The sequence below is a fragment of the Lucilia sericata genome, unplaced genomic scaffold, assembly GCF_015586225.1.
Source record: "Lucilia sericata isolate MDLA Ls3-8-SP2 unplaced genomic scaffold, ASM1558622v1 Contig000153F_arrow, whole genome shotgun sequence".
NCBI classification, from domain to species: Eukaryota; Metazoa; Arthropoda; class Insecta; order Diptera; family Calliphoridae; genus Lucilia; species Lucilia sericata.
Window position 1 is genome coordinate 76,031 of NW_023994184.1, and position 18,804 is coordinate 94,834.

Genomic DNA, 18,804 nt, shown 5'->3' on the forward strand with positions numbered 1-18,804 from the left:
AGACCTCGACAGGCATGAATGAGTCGAATATTTACTCTTCACCGTGTAGGATGAAGGATTAATCTTTTGGTTTAAATAGTGATGATCGTTGAATTTAACTTCTTTGTAAGGGTTGTATACATACATATATACAGGTTACAGATTACGGGCTGCCTCCATACTGGGCATCATCTGGCTACATCTTTGTCTATTCGCTGCGAGTTCCTTTAGTTCACCAATGTTGTGGTAACATTTAGTTGATTTCCTGCAATGTGGATCTTCTGCAGATGTTTTTAGGTCGTCCCCTTTTCCTGCTACCCAGGGTAGGTTTAGGTTTATTCTGTTCATATCCGATTTACCAGTATAGGTAAGTCGGGTAATATTTTTATTAAATGACTTTTTCGACATCCTTTAATTAACAAAATTTTATGATTACTTATGTATTTAATTCATAAGCTAAAGTGGTAATTTCTTATAATTTTTTTCTTCCCCAAATTGCTCACTGTATCTAACTAGAGGGTGGTGCCATACAAAAGAAATTATTTCTTGAATTGAATACTTTTTTCAATTATTTTTTTCTCTTGCTGCAAATTGCAGTAATTCTTAGCAATTTTATGGCAATTCACAATTTCTTATAAAATATTTTTCTTTTTTTTTTCCACCTGATAAAAAATTCCACCTACTTTTTTTCTCACAATTTTGTTTCTTAACTCAACATCTTTATAAAGACTTTATATAGCTTTTCTATCTATAATAACTTAACAAGTGTAATCATTTCTCCACCTTTTGCTGTTCCTTTTTTGCACTGGTACGTTTAACAGCAATTTCCAATTTCCTTTCTGATGAAGCACATGGCAAGAGCAAATTACATGTCTCAAGGAAAGAAAGAAGAAACGAATTTATAAGAAAAATTGTGTTGATTGGCCTTCTTTTCATGGAAGAAGTCTTTTTTTTTTTTTTTGTTGAAAAAATAAAAGTTTAACAATTTTTTTCCTGATAAAAGGACACAAGGACACAATTTAGAGATTACTTATTATTACTTGAATATTGTGCTTACCAACGTTATAAGTTGTTAGCTTTAGCAGCACAAAAAAAGAAAGAAAAAACTCTAAAAAAAGGAAAGGGAATTTTTCTTTAATGGCTTTTTAACAAAAGTGTATGAATTCTTTAGTTAATGTTTAGAATTACTAATGAGGTGCTTTCTTTTTTTGTTAAACAAAATAAAAGAGAATTTCCGTCATTTTCTAGCTTTTTGTTTTAATAAATAAAAGCCTTTTTTGTGTAAGAAAATTACAACAATTATTTCTTATTTTGTTAATCTTTAAATTTGTTTCAAGTGTTAATGAAATTTACTTCCTATTCTTTTCTTTTACACTTTAGTAAAATCAACACTTTATTTATAATAAAAAAAATAATTTTGTTTAATTTAAACAAAATTATTTCAATTACTAATTTAGCTTAATGAGCTCCCCAGGAGAAATTTAATTTGTTCTCATAAAAATTCTTTAAAAATAGTACAATCTATTCGTTTCGCTTTGTGTGTAAGTGTGTGTTCAGTTTTGTGAAGAAAATATTCATCTAGATATTTGTTTATATTTTTACCAGCCCATAAACAAATATTTTCGATTTTATTTGATTGTAGTGCAGACAGCTCTATAGACATGACATCGCCCCTAGAATCAATATGTAGTAGCAACAGCAGCAGGTTTACTACAAAAATAATTATATGCTGCAGTGATTTGTTTTGTAGGGTTGCCAAGTAAGCAAAATTATTGTTCAACGAAAAGTTTGAATCTATGATCTAAATCAGTAGTTCTCTGAGATCTCATTTGAGAGCTCGTTGCGTTTCGTTGATCTAAAGCTAAAATTTGGAATTGCGGAGAAAATCACTCGTGATCACAATCAGAGGTAATACTGATGATAAATCGCATTCCCAAGGAATCTAAACATCAAAATTCCCGAATAAATTTTCATTAGAATGAAACTGAAAGATTTAATAAAAATAAAATTACGATCAGTTTTTCTCGTTTTTCATTCTGTATAGGTATTTCTTGTAAGTACTTTGGGGATTCACATTTGTATATAATTTACTTCATTGGCATCCCTTTTTTGCCACACTATATAGTACGTTATTTGTTTAAGTAGCTTAAAATGATAAATAAATGACTAGTTATAAACATGTGAAACAACAACAATGTGAATACAACAATGTACACGGCAAAATACATGCCATTTATTTCCTTTTAACCCTACATCATTATGAATATCACAGTTTTTGTTTACACAAATATACACGGTTGTTTTGTAATAATATCACATACGTTTTTTCAAATATTCATAGCAGGAAATGGAGTTACTGTGGGCCTTTTAAAATGCATCATTTTAATAAGAGGCCAAGATCAATATAGATCATTCTAAAGTCCAGATTATAGTTCATTTCATAATTTAAACTATTGATCACTTTATTGTAACGACTATAGATCAGTCTAAGTATTGTCAAGACTACATATTTGTCTACAGTCAATACTTATTATAGGTTATACTATAGATCAGTTTATGGCAAATACTATTGATCAGTCTATAGTCAAGACTATCGATCAGTCTACAGTCAACACAATAGATCAGTCTATAGTCAAGACTATAGATCAGTCTATACTCAATACTATAGATCAGTCTATAGTAAACACAATAGATCAGTCTATAGTCCAGACTATAGATCAGTCCATAGTAAAGACTATAGATCAGTCTATAGTCAAGATTATAGATAAGTCTATAGTCAAGGCTATAGATCTGTCTATAGTCATGACTATAGATAAGTCTATAGTCAAGACTATAGATTAGTCTATAGTCAAGTCTATAGATCAGTCTATAGTCAAGACTATAGATCAGTCTATAGTCATGAATATAGATCAGTCTATAGTCCATACTATAGATCAGTCTATAGTCAAGATTATAGATCAGTCTATAGTCAAGATTATAGATAAGTCTATAGTCAAGGCTATAGATCAGTCTATAGTCAAGACTATAGATAAGTCTATAGTCAAGACTATAGTTCAGTCTATAGTCAAGACTATAGATAAGTCTATAGTTAAGACTATAGTTCAGTCTATAGTCAAGACTATAGGTCAGTCTATAGTCAAGATTTAAGATCAATCTATAGTTAATATTATAGAACAGTTTATAGATCAGTTATATGGATGAGTGTACAGTTAAGACTACAGATTAGTGTGAAGTCAAAACTATAGATTTGTCTATAGATCACCTTTGGGTCTACTCTAGATCATATATCAGCCAGCAGTCAAAATTAGATACATGATACTATGTAGTAGTCATTAATGTAGAGTTTAGTCTAGAATATAGATCAGACTTTATTCAAAACCATCAGTCTATAGTCAAGACGTATAACGATTTGTATGGAACTGAGAAAAAGAAACGAAGGCCCTCCGTTTACAGGCCTTTTCCTAGTTTCCACATCACCCCAAATCCTCTCATTATGAACAACAATCACAAGCATTTGCCGGTTGTGTGTGTGTTGTTTTCCTAACAAATTTGAATATAAAGTTCCTTCACTTGAGTAACCGGTACTATTTCCTTTTCATATCAAATTAAAATTGTTGACGCTTTCTCCAAAAAAAAAGAGTTTTTTAAAGAGTCATACGTGCATGCAGCAACATCATCATCATCATAAAAAGTGATTGTTTATACGATTACAAACCAGTGAATATGAGCAAGTGAATGAGTAGTCGTTTAAGAAGGGGGTAATAGAAAAACAAATTATTGGTGTAGGGAATTGGAGTTCATATGTAAAGTACACTTGATTCAACTCCATACGTTTTTTTGGAGTTGTAAAGTGTTTGTAATGTGTTGTTAAAATTGTTTACAAATTTGTTTTTGTTTTGTTAAACGTGGGACAATTTTAAAGATTTTCTTCTGCCATATTTAAGAGCCTGTATTTTACAAACAATTTGTAAACAAATCAAAGGAAATTTTATACCATACATACTATGAAATTAACTTTGGGAAAAGGAGTAGATAACTGTACTTCCTTTTTAAAATTCATGAAAAAAAGCGGCCTTCAGAAAATTAAAAAAAAAACATGTTTAAATGTTCAGCAGTTTATATTAAAATCCGCATTTATTCGTAACCTTGCAGAACTTCTCATTCTTAAATACTCTTTAGACACGCTCAATTTCCATTTGTTTTAAAACTCATAAAGATATGTTTTCAAAGCAATTTTCATACATGAAATGACTGTTTATCCACAAGACCACAACTACTTGACACTTTGGCGAAATGTGTTTTTATTGTCACCAAACTCCTGCTGTGTCCTAAAGGACTTTGGCGTTATCCTTGTGTAATTTAATGTTTAACGGCACTTGTAAGATAGAGTGAATACGTGTGTGGGAAATTCAAACATTCATTCATTCATTCAATCATGTGCAATATTTCTAACATACGAATGATGATGGACTATATGGGCAAAAGAGACAAACAAGTTAGTTACAGACTAATTTGACATATTGAAGTGTTATTAGGCAGACATTAAGTGTCACTAGACACAAGTCAAATACTCTAAAGCACAGCGCGAAACTTGTTAGAAAAAAACGGAAATATTTAGTAAAAATCTATTGGGTGGTCTTTTTTGACTTTAAGGTTTTAACAGTGATCTTTAAGCATTTCTTTCCCAGCCTTGAAATTATGAAAACTATTTCTTTAATGTTGAAATTATACAAATTTCAAAGTACGATTTATTTTAATTGAAATTCTGTGTTGTCTGTTTTTTATTCCTTTTAAAATTTGTAAAATTAACTTTATTTTCCTGTAGTACTTACGTATCATTTGCAATTATAATGAAAATTTCAATAAATATTTTTCCTTTTGTATATACATTTTTTTCAATTTTCAATTAATTGCGAGTACAAGTACTAAAAAGTTTTTCAAACACTTGTGTTTTGTATGATGTTATTTGTTGCTGGTACAAAATAAATTGAATTATTATTATTGTACTTGTAGCTACTATTAGCCAAGTATTATGAAGCAATCGAAATAATAAATATGTGTATTATTTAAAAAAAAATATAATGAAAATTAAATAATTAGGCATAAAAAATATTATAAATCTCAGACCAGACCTCATGCCAAAATGGGAAATAGTGCTGGTTGGTAGAGGAGGGAAATATTAGAGTACATAGTTGAGATTATAGATCTATCTATAACCAATACTATATATCTATCTATAGATCTAACTATAAATCAGTCTATAGATTCAACTATAGTTAAGATTATAATTCACTCTATAGGGAAGACTATAAATCAATCAATACCGATTACTCTATAGTTAAGACTATCGATCACTCTATAGCCAAGTCTATAAATCATTGTATAGTCAATACCATATGTCTGTCAGATCAGTCTATAATCTAGACTATAATCTATCAATCTATAATCGAGAATACCGATCACTCTATAATTAGCATTATAGATCATTCTATAGTCAATACTATAGAACACTCTATAGTTAAGATACAGATTCGTCATTAGTCAAAATCATAGATCAAGTCAATATTAGTCTATCAGATTAGTCTATAATCTAGACTACAATTAATCAATATACTATCGAGACTATCGATCACTCTACTTATAATCAAGATAGATTTAAAATCTAGACTATAGATAAGTTTTAGATTATAGATTATAGATCATTTTATTGTAAAGAATATAGATCAGTCTATAATTTAGACTACAATCAATCTATTGTCAAGTGTATCGATCAGTCTATAATAAACACTATAGATCCAGACTATAGTCAATACTGTATATCACTATATAGCCAATACTTTATATCATTCTATAGTCAAGATAGACTATAGATAGCTTTAAAGTCTAGACTATATATTATAGTTAATATACAGACCCACACATAGTAAAGATTATAGATTAGTTTATTGTAAAGAATATAGATCAGTCTATAATCTAGACTACAATCAATCTATAGTCAAGACTATCGATCAGTCTATAATAATAAATATAGATCCAGACTATAGTCAATAGTATAGATCACTCTATAGGTAATACTGTAGATCACTATATAGTAAATACTATAGATCACACCATATATATATTGATCTATAGTATTGACTATGGAGTGATCTATAGTCAATATTTTAGATCTATTCATAGTCAATACTATCGGTCCTTCTCTAATCAGCTCTATAGTCAATGCTACAGTTCACTCTATAGTTAGTATTATAGATCACTCTATAGTCAATAATATTGAGTGATCCTTGGACTGTAGATCAGTACACAGAAGGAAAAAGAAATATACACGCCTGGTACCAAATTGACACCAAAGAGTTTATAATTTTTCAATAACATCCGTTTTCAAAGTATATACATACGTACGACAACGGCTATTCGTTGTCGAAATCTAAATTTTCTACACATCCGTTGTTGAAATGTTAACAAACGTGGTAAGCTCACTATTGGCAACGGATTGTTTGTCAATAGACAACGGATGTGTATAAAATTTAGATTTCGACAACGAATTGTTGCAATGTTTTCAACATTAAATAGTGTTGTCGTACGTATGTATATACTTTGACAACGGATGTTATTGAAAAAGTATAAACAGTTTGGTGTCAATTTGGTACCAGGCATGCATATTTCTTTTTCCCTCTGTGTTTATAGTCAATATTATCGATCACTCTAAAGTCAATTGAGGTCACTCTATAATCCAGCCTATAGTCTAGACTATAAATTAGGTTACAGCCAAGATATAGATTCGTCTATATCTAGACTATAGTCAGTCTATAATCTAGACTATAGGTCAGTCTATAGTCTAGATTATAGATCAACCTGTATACCATACAGTATATCAGTCGATGATCAAGTCAAGACTACGGATTAGCCTTTAGTCAAGACTGAAGATCAGTCTATAGTCAATACTATAGATCAGTCTATAGACAATACTACGCCTCTGGTTTTTATACATTTCAAATTAAATTAGAACAAAACACTTTAAACAATGGCCAATCTACAGAACTTAAACATTTGAACAATGTGCAAAATTACAAAAGTTTTCTTACACAAAAAGAACAAAAAGCTAATTGTTTTGAAATCAAAAATGTAATAAATTCAAAGATTTTCAAAAAAGATTTTTGATTTTCAAATACGGACAACAAAAATAATGTTAGATAGATAAGAAGAAAATAAACTGCATTTGGATGTTGGATGAAGTAAATGGAAGAAAAATTCCATAATATGCAAAATTACAGATGACTTGAAGTGATTACATGAAATGAGCGCAAATGGTTGGAGTGGTTTATAGAAGAACCAGAATTCAAAGTATTTTTTTTTTTTCTTCACGCCAGCTAGAAGCTTGAAGCAGAAGCAAGCAGCCAAACAACCAGCAGCAGCTATACACAATGATGGTTAATTATTTTAAGAAAGAAACTTAAGTAGCTTTTTAGTTGTTTTGAAGTGTTTCTTTTTTGATACATTTTTTTAATGATGATGAGTTTTGCTGCTTTTGGTTTCAATATTATTGGTTGGGTCAAGGCTACATATGTACATATATTGTTTGATTTAAACAATATATTAAAGTTTATAGGGGAAATCAAAAAAGAACACACTTTAATTATGCTTAAGTGAAGGACTTAAGTGGTTTTTCTGTTCGCATAAGTGCTATTGCAAAAATCTTTATAATATAACTTAAGTATATTTTTTTTTTTGTATTTAAAAAAAATATTTCATAATAAATTTTTTTATTCAACAGATTTATATGGAAATTTATAAAAAGTCTTTTAAAACTTTTCCGCATTTTTGTACACTTCACTGTTTTAATAGTAATGATATTAAAAAAGTTTCTTTCTAATCATGTTAAATTCTCTTTGTGTAATTTTGCATAATTTTAATTTTTTTAACTCAACATAAACAATTTCAAATCAAATTATTTACAAGTGAATAGAAATGATCCTCATTCACTCCAGCTCAAAAAATTCTTTAAAAAATAAATCATTAAACTTTCCTCTGCTTCAACAACAACTCATCGTAAATCATTCATAAAATTCACAAATTGTCAATAATTAATTTTTAAAAGTTTACTCGAAAATACCCATAAAAAATGATTCAACATCAGAATATTAAAAATCACTGATCGTTAACCTGTTGCCATTAAACATTTTTTTTTAAATTCAAATTTAATTGTCCCCATTAAAATTGTGTGTAATTATTGAGTTTTTGCTAGGTAAAATCGTAGTCTGTAAAATAACCAATTGTTTTTCAATGAAAAGTTTTCAAATTAAAACTTAATAATCTTAATAAATCGGAATAAGAAGTATAAATCAGTAGTTTATTTCGCAATTAAGTTCTATTACATCAATATTTATACCCTACACCACTATAGCGGGGGGGGGGGATACTATGCGTAAAGTATACCGATCGACTCAGAATCACTTTCTGAGTCGATTTAGCTATGTCCCTCTGTTTGTCCGTCTGTCCGCCCGTCTGTGTGTCCATGTAAACTTTGTGCGCACTCTGCAGATTGCAATTTTTAAGATAATTTGATGAAATTTGACACATATCGGTCCATTATTTCGCAACCGTAACCCCGAATAGGGCTTTTGAGCCCAGTTTAAGTATAATATACTAAAACTAAGTTTTGTCGATTATATGTATGTCGTACACAGAGGGGAAAAAATATTCACGCCTGGTACCAAATTGACACCAAATTTTTCAATAACATCCGTTGTCAAGTATATACAACAACAACATGTAATGTTGACAACGCAACGTTGTCAACTTTGCAACAATTCGTTGTCGCAATGTAAATTTTATGCACATCCGTTGTCTAAAAGTTAAAAAACGTGGTGAACTCACTATTGACAACGGATTTTGTTAACTTTTAGACAACGGATGTGCATAAAATTTAGATTGCGACAACGTTGTTGCAATGTGGACAACGTTGAGTGGTCAACATTGCATGTTGTTGTTGTATGTATGTACATATATACTTGACAACGGATGTTATTGAAAAATTTGGTGTCAATTTGGTGTATATTTTTTTTTTCTCTTTCATTTGACTCTATCCCCCATAAAAAGTTCCCTTAAAAAAATGACTGGATTGTTAAAATTCACATATAAACACTAATGTCACGATGATATTCTGCATAAATAACTGATGTATACGTAAATCCCTCTACCAAAATTTATAAGGATAAGACCACATTAACCCCCATGTCCCATATAACCCCTCTTTTAGAAAATCCCTTTTTTTCAACAAATTGTTAAAATATTTCTGAATTAAGGTTAAAATGAAACTAAATACTTTATTATCAAAAAAAAAAAAAATAGTCAACATTTTTAACGTAATCATTGGTGTAGGGTATCATATGGTCGGTCATGCCCGACTATAAACTCCTACTTCTATTACTACTTTAATATTTCATGATTAAACACGACGACAGAATTTGCGGATGTTTCAATCCACTTAAAATCACTTTCTGATTCGACTTAACGAAATCTGACCTGTCTGACAACTTTATGTGATGATATCTCGAAAAAGAAAGAAGATACATACATACATATGTATGTATGTATGTCAGATGTTAAGTAAAATGGGCAAGAAATGGCGTTTTTTTTTTCAATGTTTGGAAACCGATATCTTAAATCGCAGATGTGATGGAGAAATTATGATTCGCATTCAGATTCGGATTCAGCGGGGCTCAATCCTTTTGAAAAGTATACTTTGGATCTCTGATTAAAAATTTGTATTTAGTTGCAGTTATTAACCCTTTAATACATTTTTGCTTAATTTGATTTGAATTAATTATTTTCCATCATTTCTCCCTATGTGTTGCTCCATGTCTGTACTGTATATTTTCATTTCTATATTTATTATTGTTGTTGTTTAGATTTTGTTGCTGGTTTGTTTGTTGCTCTTTTGCGTTTTTTTTTTTCGTACTCATTCATTGCTACGTAGACATCAATTCGCATATTTATTATTTATTTATTGTTGTTGATTTTGTTTTCCTCAAAACAACAATAACTGCTTAGTTAATTTTTTGTTTATTCCTTTCGCCACTTTTTTGTTGTTTTTGCTTGTTATCCGTGTAAAACATGCGTGTTGTTTGTAAAAGTATTCTTAAGAAAATAAATTAAAGCCAATAAATATTTCTAATATTTGATTGATTAACAAACAATATTTATATTATATACATATAAACATTGTGATTCTAAACCGATTGGTATACTTTAAGATGTAGAACCAATACTTTTGGGTGTTACGAACATCAATAAAAATGTATATTACCCTCCCCACTATCTATAATGGTGTAGGGTATAATGAATGTGTGTTGTTTGTATGTGAGTTTGTTTGAAGTCTATAGACGGCTAAACGACTAGATCGATTTGACAATTTCGTCATGCAACGTGTTTCTGTATGCCGACGTGCCACGCCCACTTCTTTAAGAGTCTTTTATCTAGGAAAATGATACAAATAGAGTCTCAATTTTAGTATGGACAACTTTGACAGTCATATGAACTTTGGGGGACAAAATGAGCGAACTAGCTTTAGTAGGCGTGGCACTTTCATATAAAGAAAGATTATGTTAGTGTATATTTGAGAAGATATTGCAGTTTGAGCCCAAAAATTTAGTTGCAGCAACTTTATTTATTAACAATATGAATACTTAAGAAAAAAATGGGCAGACTAGCAATAGGGGACATGGCACTTCTTATATGAATTAAAAACAAATATTATATTACTATATCTGAGAGCTAGAATCCTCAAAATTTGCACGGGCAACACTGAAATTAATATATGAAGAAAACAAGATACATATATGGTTGAGCGTTATCATAATAGAATATTAGGCTTGCTTGTATGACCGCATATTCTGGAAAATTTTCGGCCTATGCTCCATTAAAATGGCTTAGGTGCAATCAGTACGGGTTCCTATGATGGTCTGGCTGGACTTCAACAGCTTATAATAGAAAGTCTCCTTTTGATTCCACCAATTGCAGAGCAATCTACCTTGGCGCCATGGATATTAGTCTTTTATGTCGATTTGGCTGGTTGGACGGACTTCACATACAATCCCTTACGCTTCTGGCAGCATTTCGGACATGCAAAAACTTCATTCAAGATTTGAACGCAATGATTTTGCAAGCAAGATGCCTTTAAGGCCAATCATTATCGAGTAATACTTTCAATTATTGGTTTTCAAACTTGTTTAGCTGGCCTGGTCGATCATTGTCTTCAGTGTTCAAATCACGACATCGGAAACGCACGAACCATCTCTTCAAAGTTTTTTTTTCGTTTCGATACTGTTGGACTTTGCAAATACCTATGATTGAGGCTCTGAAGAGTTAAAATACAGCCTAGATGGAAAATTACGCCATTTTAATACGTTCTTAAGCTGTTAAACAATACCTAAACTGAAGTATGGACTAACGAAAAGTCTGATTCGTTTTGAAAAGATCGATAATCTTTGCGGATGTCATTAGTAGCGTTTCGTTTATGACAAAATAAGCGCAAATTTTTTGAAAGTTGTTTCGAACTCTTTTGCTGACTACTCGAGGGAGAGCATCAAATTACTTCATTTAAGATCTGTTGCCGTCCAATTTAATGACACAATTTCAAAGAATACTTACTTATCTTCAATTGGAACCTTGAAAATTCATAATATTTCCAATTTTTTATATTTAATAACCCAAATTATTGAAGAGCTTTTTAAAATTTTGTTTTCAAATATATTGCTTTTATTGCAGACTTTTTTTAAACTTAAATTTTGAACAAATTGTATTATTTTTTCTTAAAATTAACTAACTACACAAGTACAATATAATACTGTTGATAAAACTTAAAAAGAAATTTAACTAAATTATTATTAAAAATTTAAAAAAATAGCGAAACTTACTTAACTAATCTTTGGTTTCTTAGCTGTAAAATATTAAATCCTTTAGATAACAAGGATCTCAAACAATAACACTAAAGACTACAAATTCACACTATTTTTTAAACAATTTAAAAGAAAATTTTAAAACTTTAACTATTTAGTATATCACAAGCCACCTTTAAAAATGATTATTGAACAAAATCACAATTTTTCTCTAAACAAAAATGGAATTTCTTCTTTCTAATCAATTTCCACATTTTCTTCAAAATCTTCAACTTCGGAGTGTGAGTGATCACTGGTGGGTAAATCACGGTGATTTGTAGAAGAGGCGGGATTGGAGTTGTTGTTGTTGTTGGTGGTGGAGTGGTTATTGGGGCTGGAACTGGGTGTGCAACGATTAAGGTGGGTAGGTGAGGATGAAGCCGAGGAGTTGTTAATGTAGTGTGAAGATAGGGAGGTTTTAGCCGATGCTGAGTTTACATGTGAGGGTGGTGGTATGGGTTGAGGAATTTTGCCATTTGCTGCCGCATGAGCATAGGGGAAGTAGGGAAAAGGTACTTGCGGTAGAGGTACACCCACACCATAAGCCATTTGCAATTGATGACGATAGAGATTGATAAGAGCGGGATCTAAACCATGAGCATAACTGGCAGCGGTATGAGGAAACATGTGAGCATAGGTGGTGGTGCCATCTTCTCTTACTAAAACCTGGACGGGCACACGTTTGCTGGCAGCAGCATTCATTAAAGCGGCTTCATGTTGTTGGATTTGCTTGCGCTTGGTTTTGTAGCGACGGTTTTGGAACCAGATTTTCACTTGAGTTTCTGTTAATCTCAATGATTTGGCCAATTCCGAACGTTCAGGTCCACTAAGATAACGTTGTTGAGCAAAACGTCTTTCCAATTCAAAAACTTGAGCATGACTGAAAGCAGCTCTCGAACGTTTCTTACGATTTAAACTTCCTCCTTGCAAATCATCTTGTAAAGGAGACAAAGAACCATCATTGGTGGGTGAGGTATATAAACCGGAAGAATTGCCCGAGGGAGGAGGAGAGTCACAATCTAAAATTAACACAAAAGAAAATAAATCATTAGTTTAAATTTAATCATTAAAAAAGTATTTATTTATATATTTTTTTTTTTTCAAATTAATATTTCTTTTAAAGTGAATTTTTCAACTTACCGGAATCATTACTGGTACATCTTCTCATATCAATGGGACAGTCAGAACGACCGCCAGCCAAGGCCGCTGCAGCTGCACTAAAGTAACCCAATTTATGAGCCATATAATCCGCATGATTGTTATTATCCAAAGCATAAAAAGAGGGACGAAATTCCCCTGATCTCATGGCATGTTCTGCCGCTGTAGCCTCCGCAACATTTTCACTGGATGAACGACTGCATTTGTAATTCATATAATTTTTTAAACTTTGTTCTTCCGCCCGCATATTAACGGCCGATAATTCCAATTCCGATTCGGTGCGTGATAAACGGCGTTCCGCATTATTACGCGTTAAAATGTCATTAATCGAGAAAGGGGTGGTGAGAACTTTACCGATACCGGATAAACCACTATTAGCACTTTCCATATTTGTTAACATTTTTTTTTTCTTGGGAATTTGTTTATTTATAATTTTTCTTAAATATTGTTTCTTTTGCTTTATTTTTTTTTAATATTAAACTCTTTGTTTCTTAATTTCTTTAATCTTATAATTTTTTGATTATTTTATACAATTTTCAAACAACAATTTCTAAATTGTATGTCTTCACTCTCTAAATGCCACGTTGGGTTTGTTGTTGATTCTCAAAACTCCGGCGCTTTAAATACTGATCTTGCTCTGGCCCAATATTGGGAAATTGCACTCAAAAACTCAACAAACTCTTTTGCCCAAAAATTTTAACTCATTTAGCTATTCCATACAATTGTTTGCCATGGACTCTTGTTTTTTTGAAGAGGTTATTCTATTTTTAAATTGTCTAAAAGGCAACCACCACCACCAACCAGCCTCCTCATTAAAACACCGAAACACATGTGCGCAATGTGCGCCCAAATTTTACTCTTTGAGTGATATTTTTTCTTCATTCCTTAAACTGTTTACTGGTTGGCTGCTTAAGTTTAAAATTCTCCTGCTTGTTTGTGCCACAACAAGTGCTGTTTGCTTGCCCTCCATCCCTGTTTCGTGGCCGCTTTTTCGCACTGAAGTGTTTATGTCGTTTTTAATGCTCTTGGAGCAGTGTAAACACAAAACTTGTGTATGTTGTGTTGGCGTGAGTGTTTGTTTTTCAACACAGTTTAATTTCAGGATTAAAATGCTTAAAAATAAAATCCTTTTTTTATGATTTGTTTATATTACACAATCAATTATTTTGTTTATTTTAACGGCAGTAGGCTGTTTATTTTAAAAATAGTCCTGTTTTTTAAAGGTACAGTTTGAAAGAATTTATAGAAGAAAAAGAAATTTTAAATGAATAAGATTTCGAATAAAAATAGAGTATTAGAGAATTTCTGATCCGCAAAACGACTTTTAGTGCATTATAAAAAGCCACCTAAATTCCAAAATAATTTAAAAAATTTTGATGCCAAAAAATGTTTTCTGTAAAAGCTAAAAATTACTAAAATTTTGACAACTATTTCGATAAAAAGCGAAAAAAAAAACAAATTTTAATATGTTTTATTATGGATCAACACTCATGGGATGACTCCTACTTATGCAAAGCATTGTTGGAACTAGTAGAATAGGTTGTGGGAGGGAAGTTTGTTGCACATACGAACAGTGCGGCTGTAGAATGAATTTTTCCCTTTAATGTGTCGTGCTGTCCACTGGCCAATCTATCGCAAATGGATGTGTTCTTGAAGAAAGGCGTGTATTGCCTAAAAATATGAGGGTAACTTGTTACCGAGTTCCCTAATTTCAGAGGAATACATTCCATTCTAATAACGATAGAACTGCGAAACACACCTACATTGCGGCGGTGCTCTAGTGAATCAATAGTGTTATATAACCTACTGTCACCGATAAGTCACTTCGCCTTCTTCTGAACGCGGTCGAGTAGCTCCAAAATAGACTTCGAAACTCCGGCCCATACATATATGATATTGTATTCTATTTCCGGATATAGATGATGTAAATAGTAAGCAGATCAAATAGTGTGAAGTATGACTTACAACGTTTTAAAAAACCGAGACACTTGAATGCTTCTTTCGAGACTTGAAAAATGTTTTAGTCCAGCGGACATGTATATTTTCAAGAGTTTTCGATTCCTTAATATTTACACCACCCATGAATATAGATGGAATAACAGTATATATATTGTGGATCCTTATTAGATTCTAAGACACTCTAGCCATGTCTGTCCGTCCGTCTGTTAAAAACACGATAGAGTCCAAATGGAAGTAACTAGCAAGCTAAAATTTTGCTCAGATATTTCATATCGATGCAGTTTGTTTGGTATTGAAAGTGGGCAATATCGGCCTACGATTTCGCCTAGCCCCCATATAAGGTACCCTTCAGAAAATGTCTTAAACGCTCATAAATGTCAGAGAAGAAAAATGTCTTATATGAACCTTAATATATTTGTAAAATTTTATAAGGATCGGCCTATAATTGACCCTACCCCCCATATAGGGTCCCCTTCAGAAAATTACTTTAACGCTTAAAACTGTCTAAAAGAATCATCTATAACCGTGAAATTCGGCATAAGCATGTCTTATAGGAACATTCATCTCTTTTATAAAGATCGGCCCAACCCCCCATATAAGTTCCCTTTCAGAAAATGTCTTTAATGTTTATAACTGGTTTAAGAAAAATATATAGCTATGAAATTCGACATAAACAAGTTTTATAGGCAAAAAATCTGTTTCTCAAATTTTATGAGGATGGGTCCATAATTGACCCTATCCCCACATAAAGTCTCACTGAAAAAATTACTTTAATATCCATAACTTGTTCCATTATAGCGATGAAATTCAAAATAAACAAGTTTTATAAGAATCAAAATCTTCTTGTAGAATTTTGAGAATCGGTCCATAATTGATCCTACCCCCCATCTAATGCCCCCTTCAGAAAATTACTTTAACGCACATACATAACTAGCGTAAAAATACCAGTCTAGCAAATGAAAGGAACCAAAATTTTTTATAAAATTCTATGAGAATCGGTCAAAAATTGATCATACTTCCTATATAACTCTTTTTGGAGATAATTAATTTATACTCCAAAAATCATTAAAAGATCAGTTTAAATGTGATAATAAAATTTTTAATAAATTGAATAAATAAGTAAATTGTGGTTACAAATAAGAAAAGTATCAATTCATATAGTATGGATCCATCTCCCGAAATTCAATCAGTCTTTTAAATTGGAACATCTCGGTCAATAATTGAACCTAATTGTATTTATGTATTTACTCCTTCTGATTGAAAAAAAAATTGTTTTGCTTGTCAACATTTTTTACCCATTCAATAACATTTTTATTACCCTACACCACTATAGCTTGTGCTGATGATGTCCAAAATCATTGATCCTTAAAGTACACCAATCGGCTGAGAATCACTTTCTGAGTTGATTAAGCTATGTCCACCTGTCCTTCCGTCTGTGTATCCATGTAAACATTGTGCACACGCTATAGCTCGCAATTTTTTGAGTTAATTTGATGAAATTTGTCACATGGATAAAATGGTTGAAATCGGTCTATTATTTCACATTGTCCCCATACAACCATACCCCTCGAATAGGTCTCTCGAGCTTATAACATATTGTTTAAACATTTCGGAATTAAGGACTGGTGTAGGGAATTATTTGGTCGGCCATGCCCGGCGATACTTTCTTACTAGTTTGTCTTTCAAATATTAAAAAAATTTATTTTAGAAATTTATTCAATGAAATGTAAAGCAAAAGAAATTAACTTTCCTTTCCTAGAAAATTACACAGGCAGACAAAATTTTAAACAAGTCGAAACCGAGAGACCGAAATTTTACTTTTCTGAATTAAAACACCCCGACATATTTGGGACCTTATAAAAGCAAAAAGAAACCTTAATTTATAAAATCCGTTATGTGGTCCGAAAGTCCGAAGTCAAATTGAGGACAAATAACTTTGTAATCATAGAATAATGACAAAATTGAGTTTTTGTAATTGTATAGTTTTTCAAAACTCAAAGGGTTAAGATATCCCGAAGAAACATGGAGTTATGATGGAGGTTAAACTTTATTTTTAAGTCCTAGGGTTTCATTTGGAATATGATGATAAATTTTAATTACATATTTTGTATATTTTTAGAGCATATTTTTAGTTTTTAAGAGCTATTTTATGCACATAAAATACTTTTTTAGAGAGTAATTTTGTGTGTCCTTATAATGACTATAACATGTCCAATAATACAAAAATATTTCCATTAAAAAAATCATTCCAATCGTTGCTTTATTTAACTTAACTTTCCTATTTTAAAACAAAATTATTTTTCAAGAAGTTGCCTACAAACAACAATAACTAGTTTTTCCGCCAAAATAGTCGCCAAACTATTATTTATGCTCCTAATAAACAAAAAAAATATTTGTTTTCCCTAATAATGGCGCCATTACTTTTATATTTTAACTTTAAGACAAAATTCTTAGAACACTTTTGCGCAATTTATTATTTAAGACAAAAAACAACGTAAATTTCGCCCACACACACAAAAACGCAACAACAAACAATTAAAAAAGACAAAAAAAACAAATCCTACTAAAAAAGCCAAAAGAATAGAAGAATACTCAAATAAAACGATTGGTTTAAGTAGGTAGAAAAGATAAATGAAAACAACGATGATTGGATGAGAAATTAGTCGTACAAACGGAAAAAATGGTTGCCTTATAAAACAACAATGACTGACTGTGAGTTGAAATAAAACAAAAACAACAAATTGCTCTTAACAAAAACTCATTAGAAATGAGTAGTGCTCTCCATAATTGAGTGAGTCTCTATTACCGTTAAACCGCAGGAGAAGAAATACAAATTTTTAACTGTAATAAATTTTTATTGTTGTTGCGCCATTATTGTGGCAAATAATTATTACAAAGTGTAAAAAAAGAGTACAAATAAATGCAAGATGATTGAGTATAATAGTAATTGTTTTTATTGTATTTATTTTATAATAAGAAGAAGAAGTCCTTGGGTGGTAGTATTTGGGTAAAAGCATGTGTTTTCTTTTGTTGTTGTTGCTGGTCGTTATTGTATTTACCTTTAAGCTAAATAAGCTTGAATGATTTTTATATTGTTACTTTTTGTTGTTGTTTAAGAATTAGAGTAGAACTTTTGTAGCTCGAGGGCAAAAATATTTATTGAACTGTAGTTTTTTTAATTCACAGTGTGGTAATTTGCAATATAAAAGTGGTTGTTGGTGGCTTGTTTTTATTTGTGGTCACCTCTTTTGTGTTTGGGAAATGGAAAGAATGAAAAGAGTGTGCCTTTTTTGGAAGAATGAAAGTAACGGTGAATAGTTGCGACGATTAGAATGAGGACGACAAACGTTGTCTTCATCATGTGTTTTATCAAAATTATAAATCTTTTAAATATTAAGAAGAAATTAAATTTATTAAAAATTCTCTAAAACTATAGAAAATGTATTAACAGAATAAAAAATGAAAAAAATGAGACCCTATAATAATATAAATTCATGAGGGTCAGCAAGGCTAGTATAGAACTTAGTTTAGAAGATCATGTGCCAAATTTCATTGAATTATCTTCAAAATTGCGACCTGTAGTTAGTTAGTTAGCTAGTTTAGTTAGTAGTAGCTAGTTAGTTAGTTAGTTAGTTAGTTAGTTAGTTAGTAGTAGTTAGTTAGTAGTTAGTTAGTTAGTTAGTTAGTTAGTTAGTTAGTAGTTAGTTAGTTAGTTAGTTAGTTAGTAGTTAGTTAGTTAGTTGTTAGTTAGTAGTTAGTTAGTTAGTTA

At 31.0% G+C, this 18,804-nt stretch overlaps 1 protein-coding gene across 1 annotated transcript; it reads right to left on the bottom strand.

Annotated features, from left to right (window-relative positions):
• Positions 1-11,916: 11,916 nt before the first annotated feature.
• Positions 11,917-13,652, bottom strand: LOC119601263 (homeobox protein bagpipe). The gene is made up of 2 exons (XM_037952092.1): positions 13,059-13,652; positions 11,917-12,937 (listed from the first exon to the last, which is right to left on the bottom strand). The coding sequence occupies exons 1-2, from the start codon at positions 13,474-13,476 to the stop codon at positions 12,117-12,119; spliced, it is 1,239 nt and encodes a 412-aa protein (XP_037808020.1). The 5' UTR covers positions 13,477-13,652; the 3' UTR covers positions 11,917-12,116.
• Positions 13,653-18,804: the final 5,152 nt, after the last annotated feature.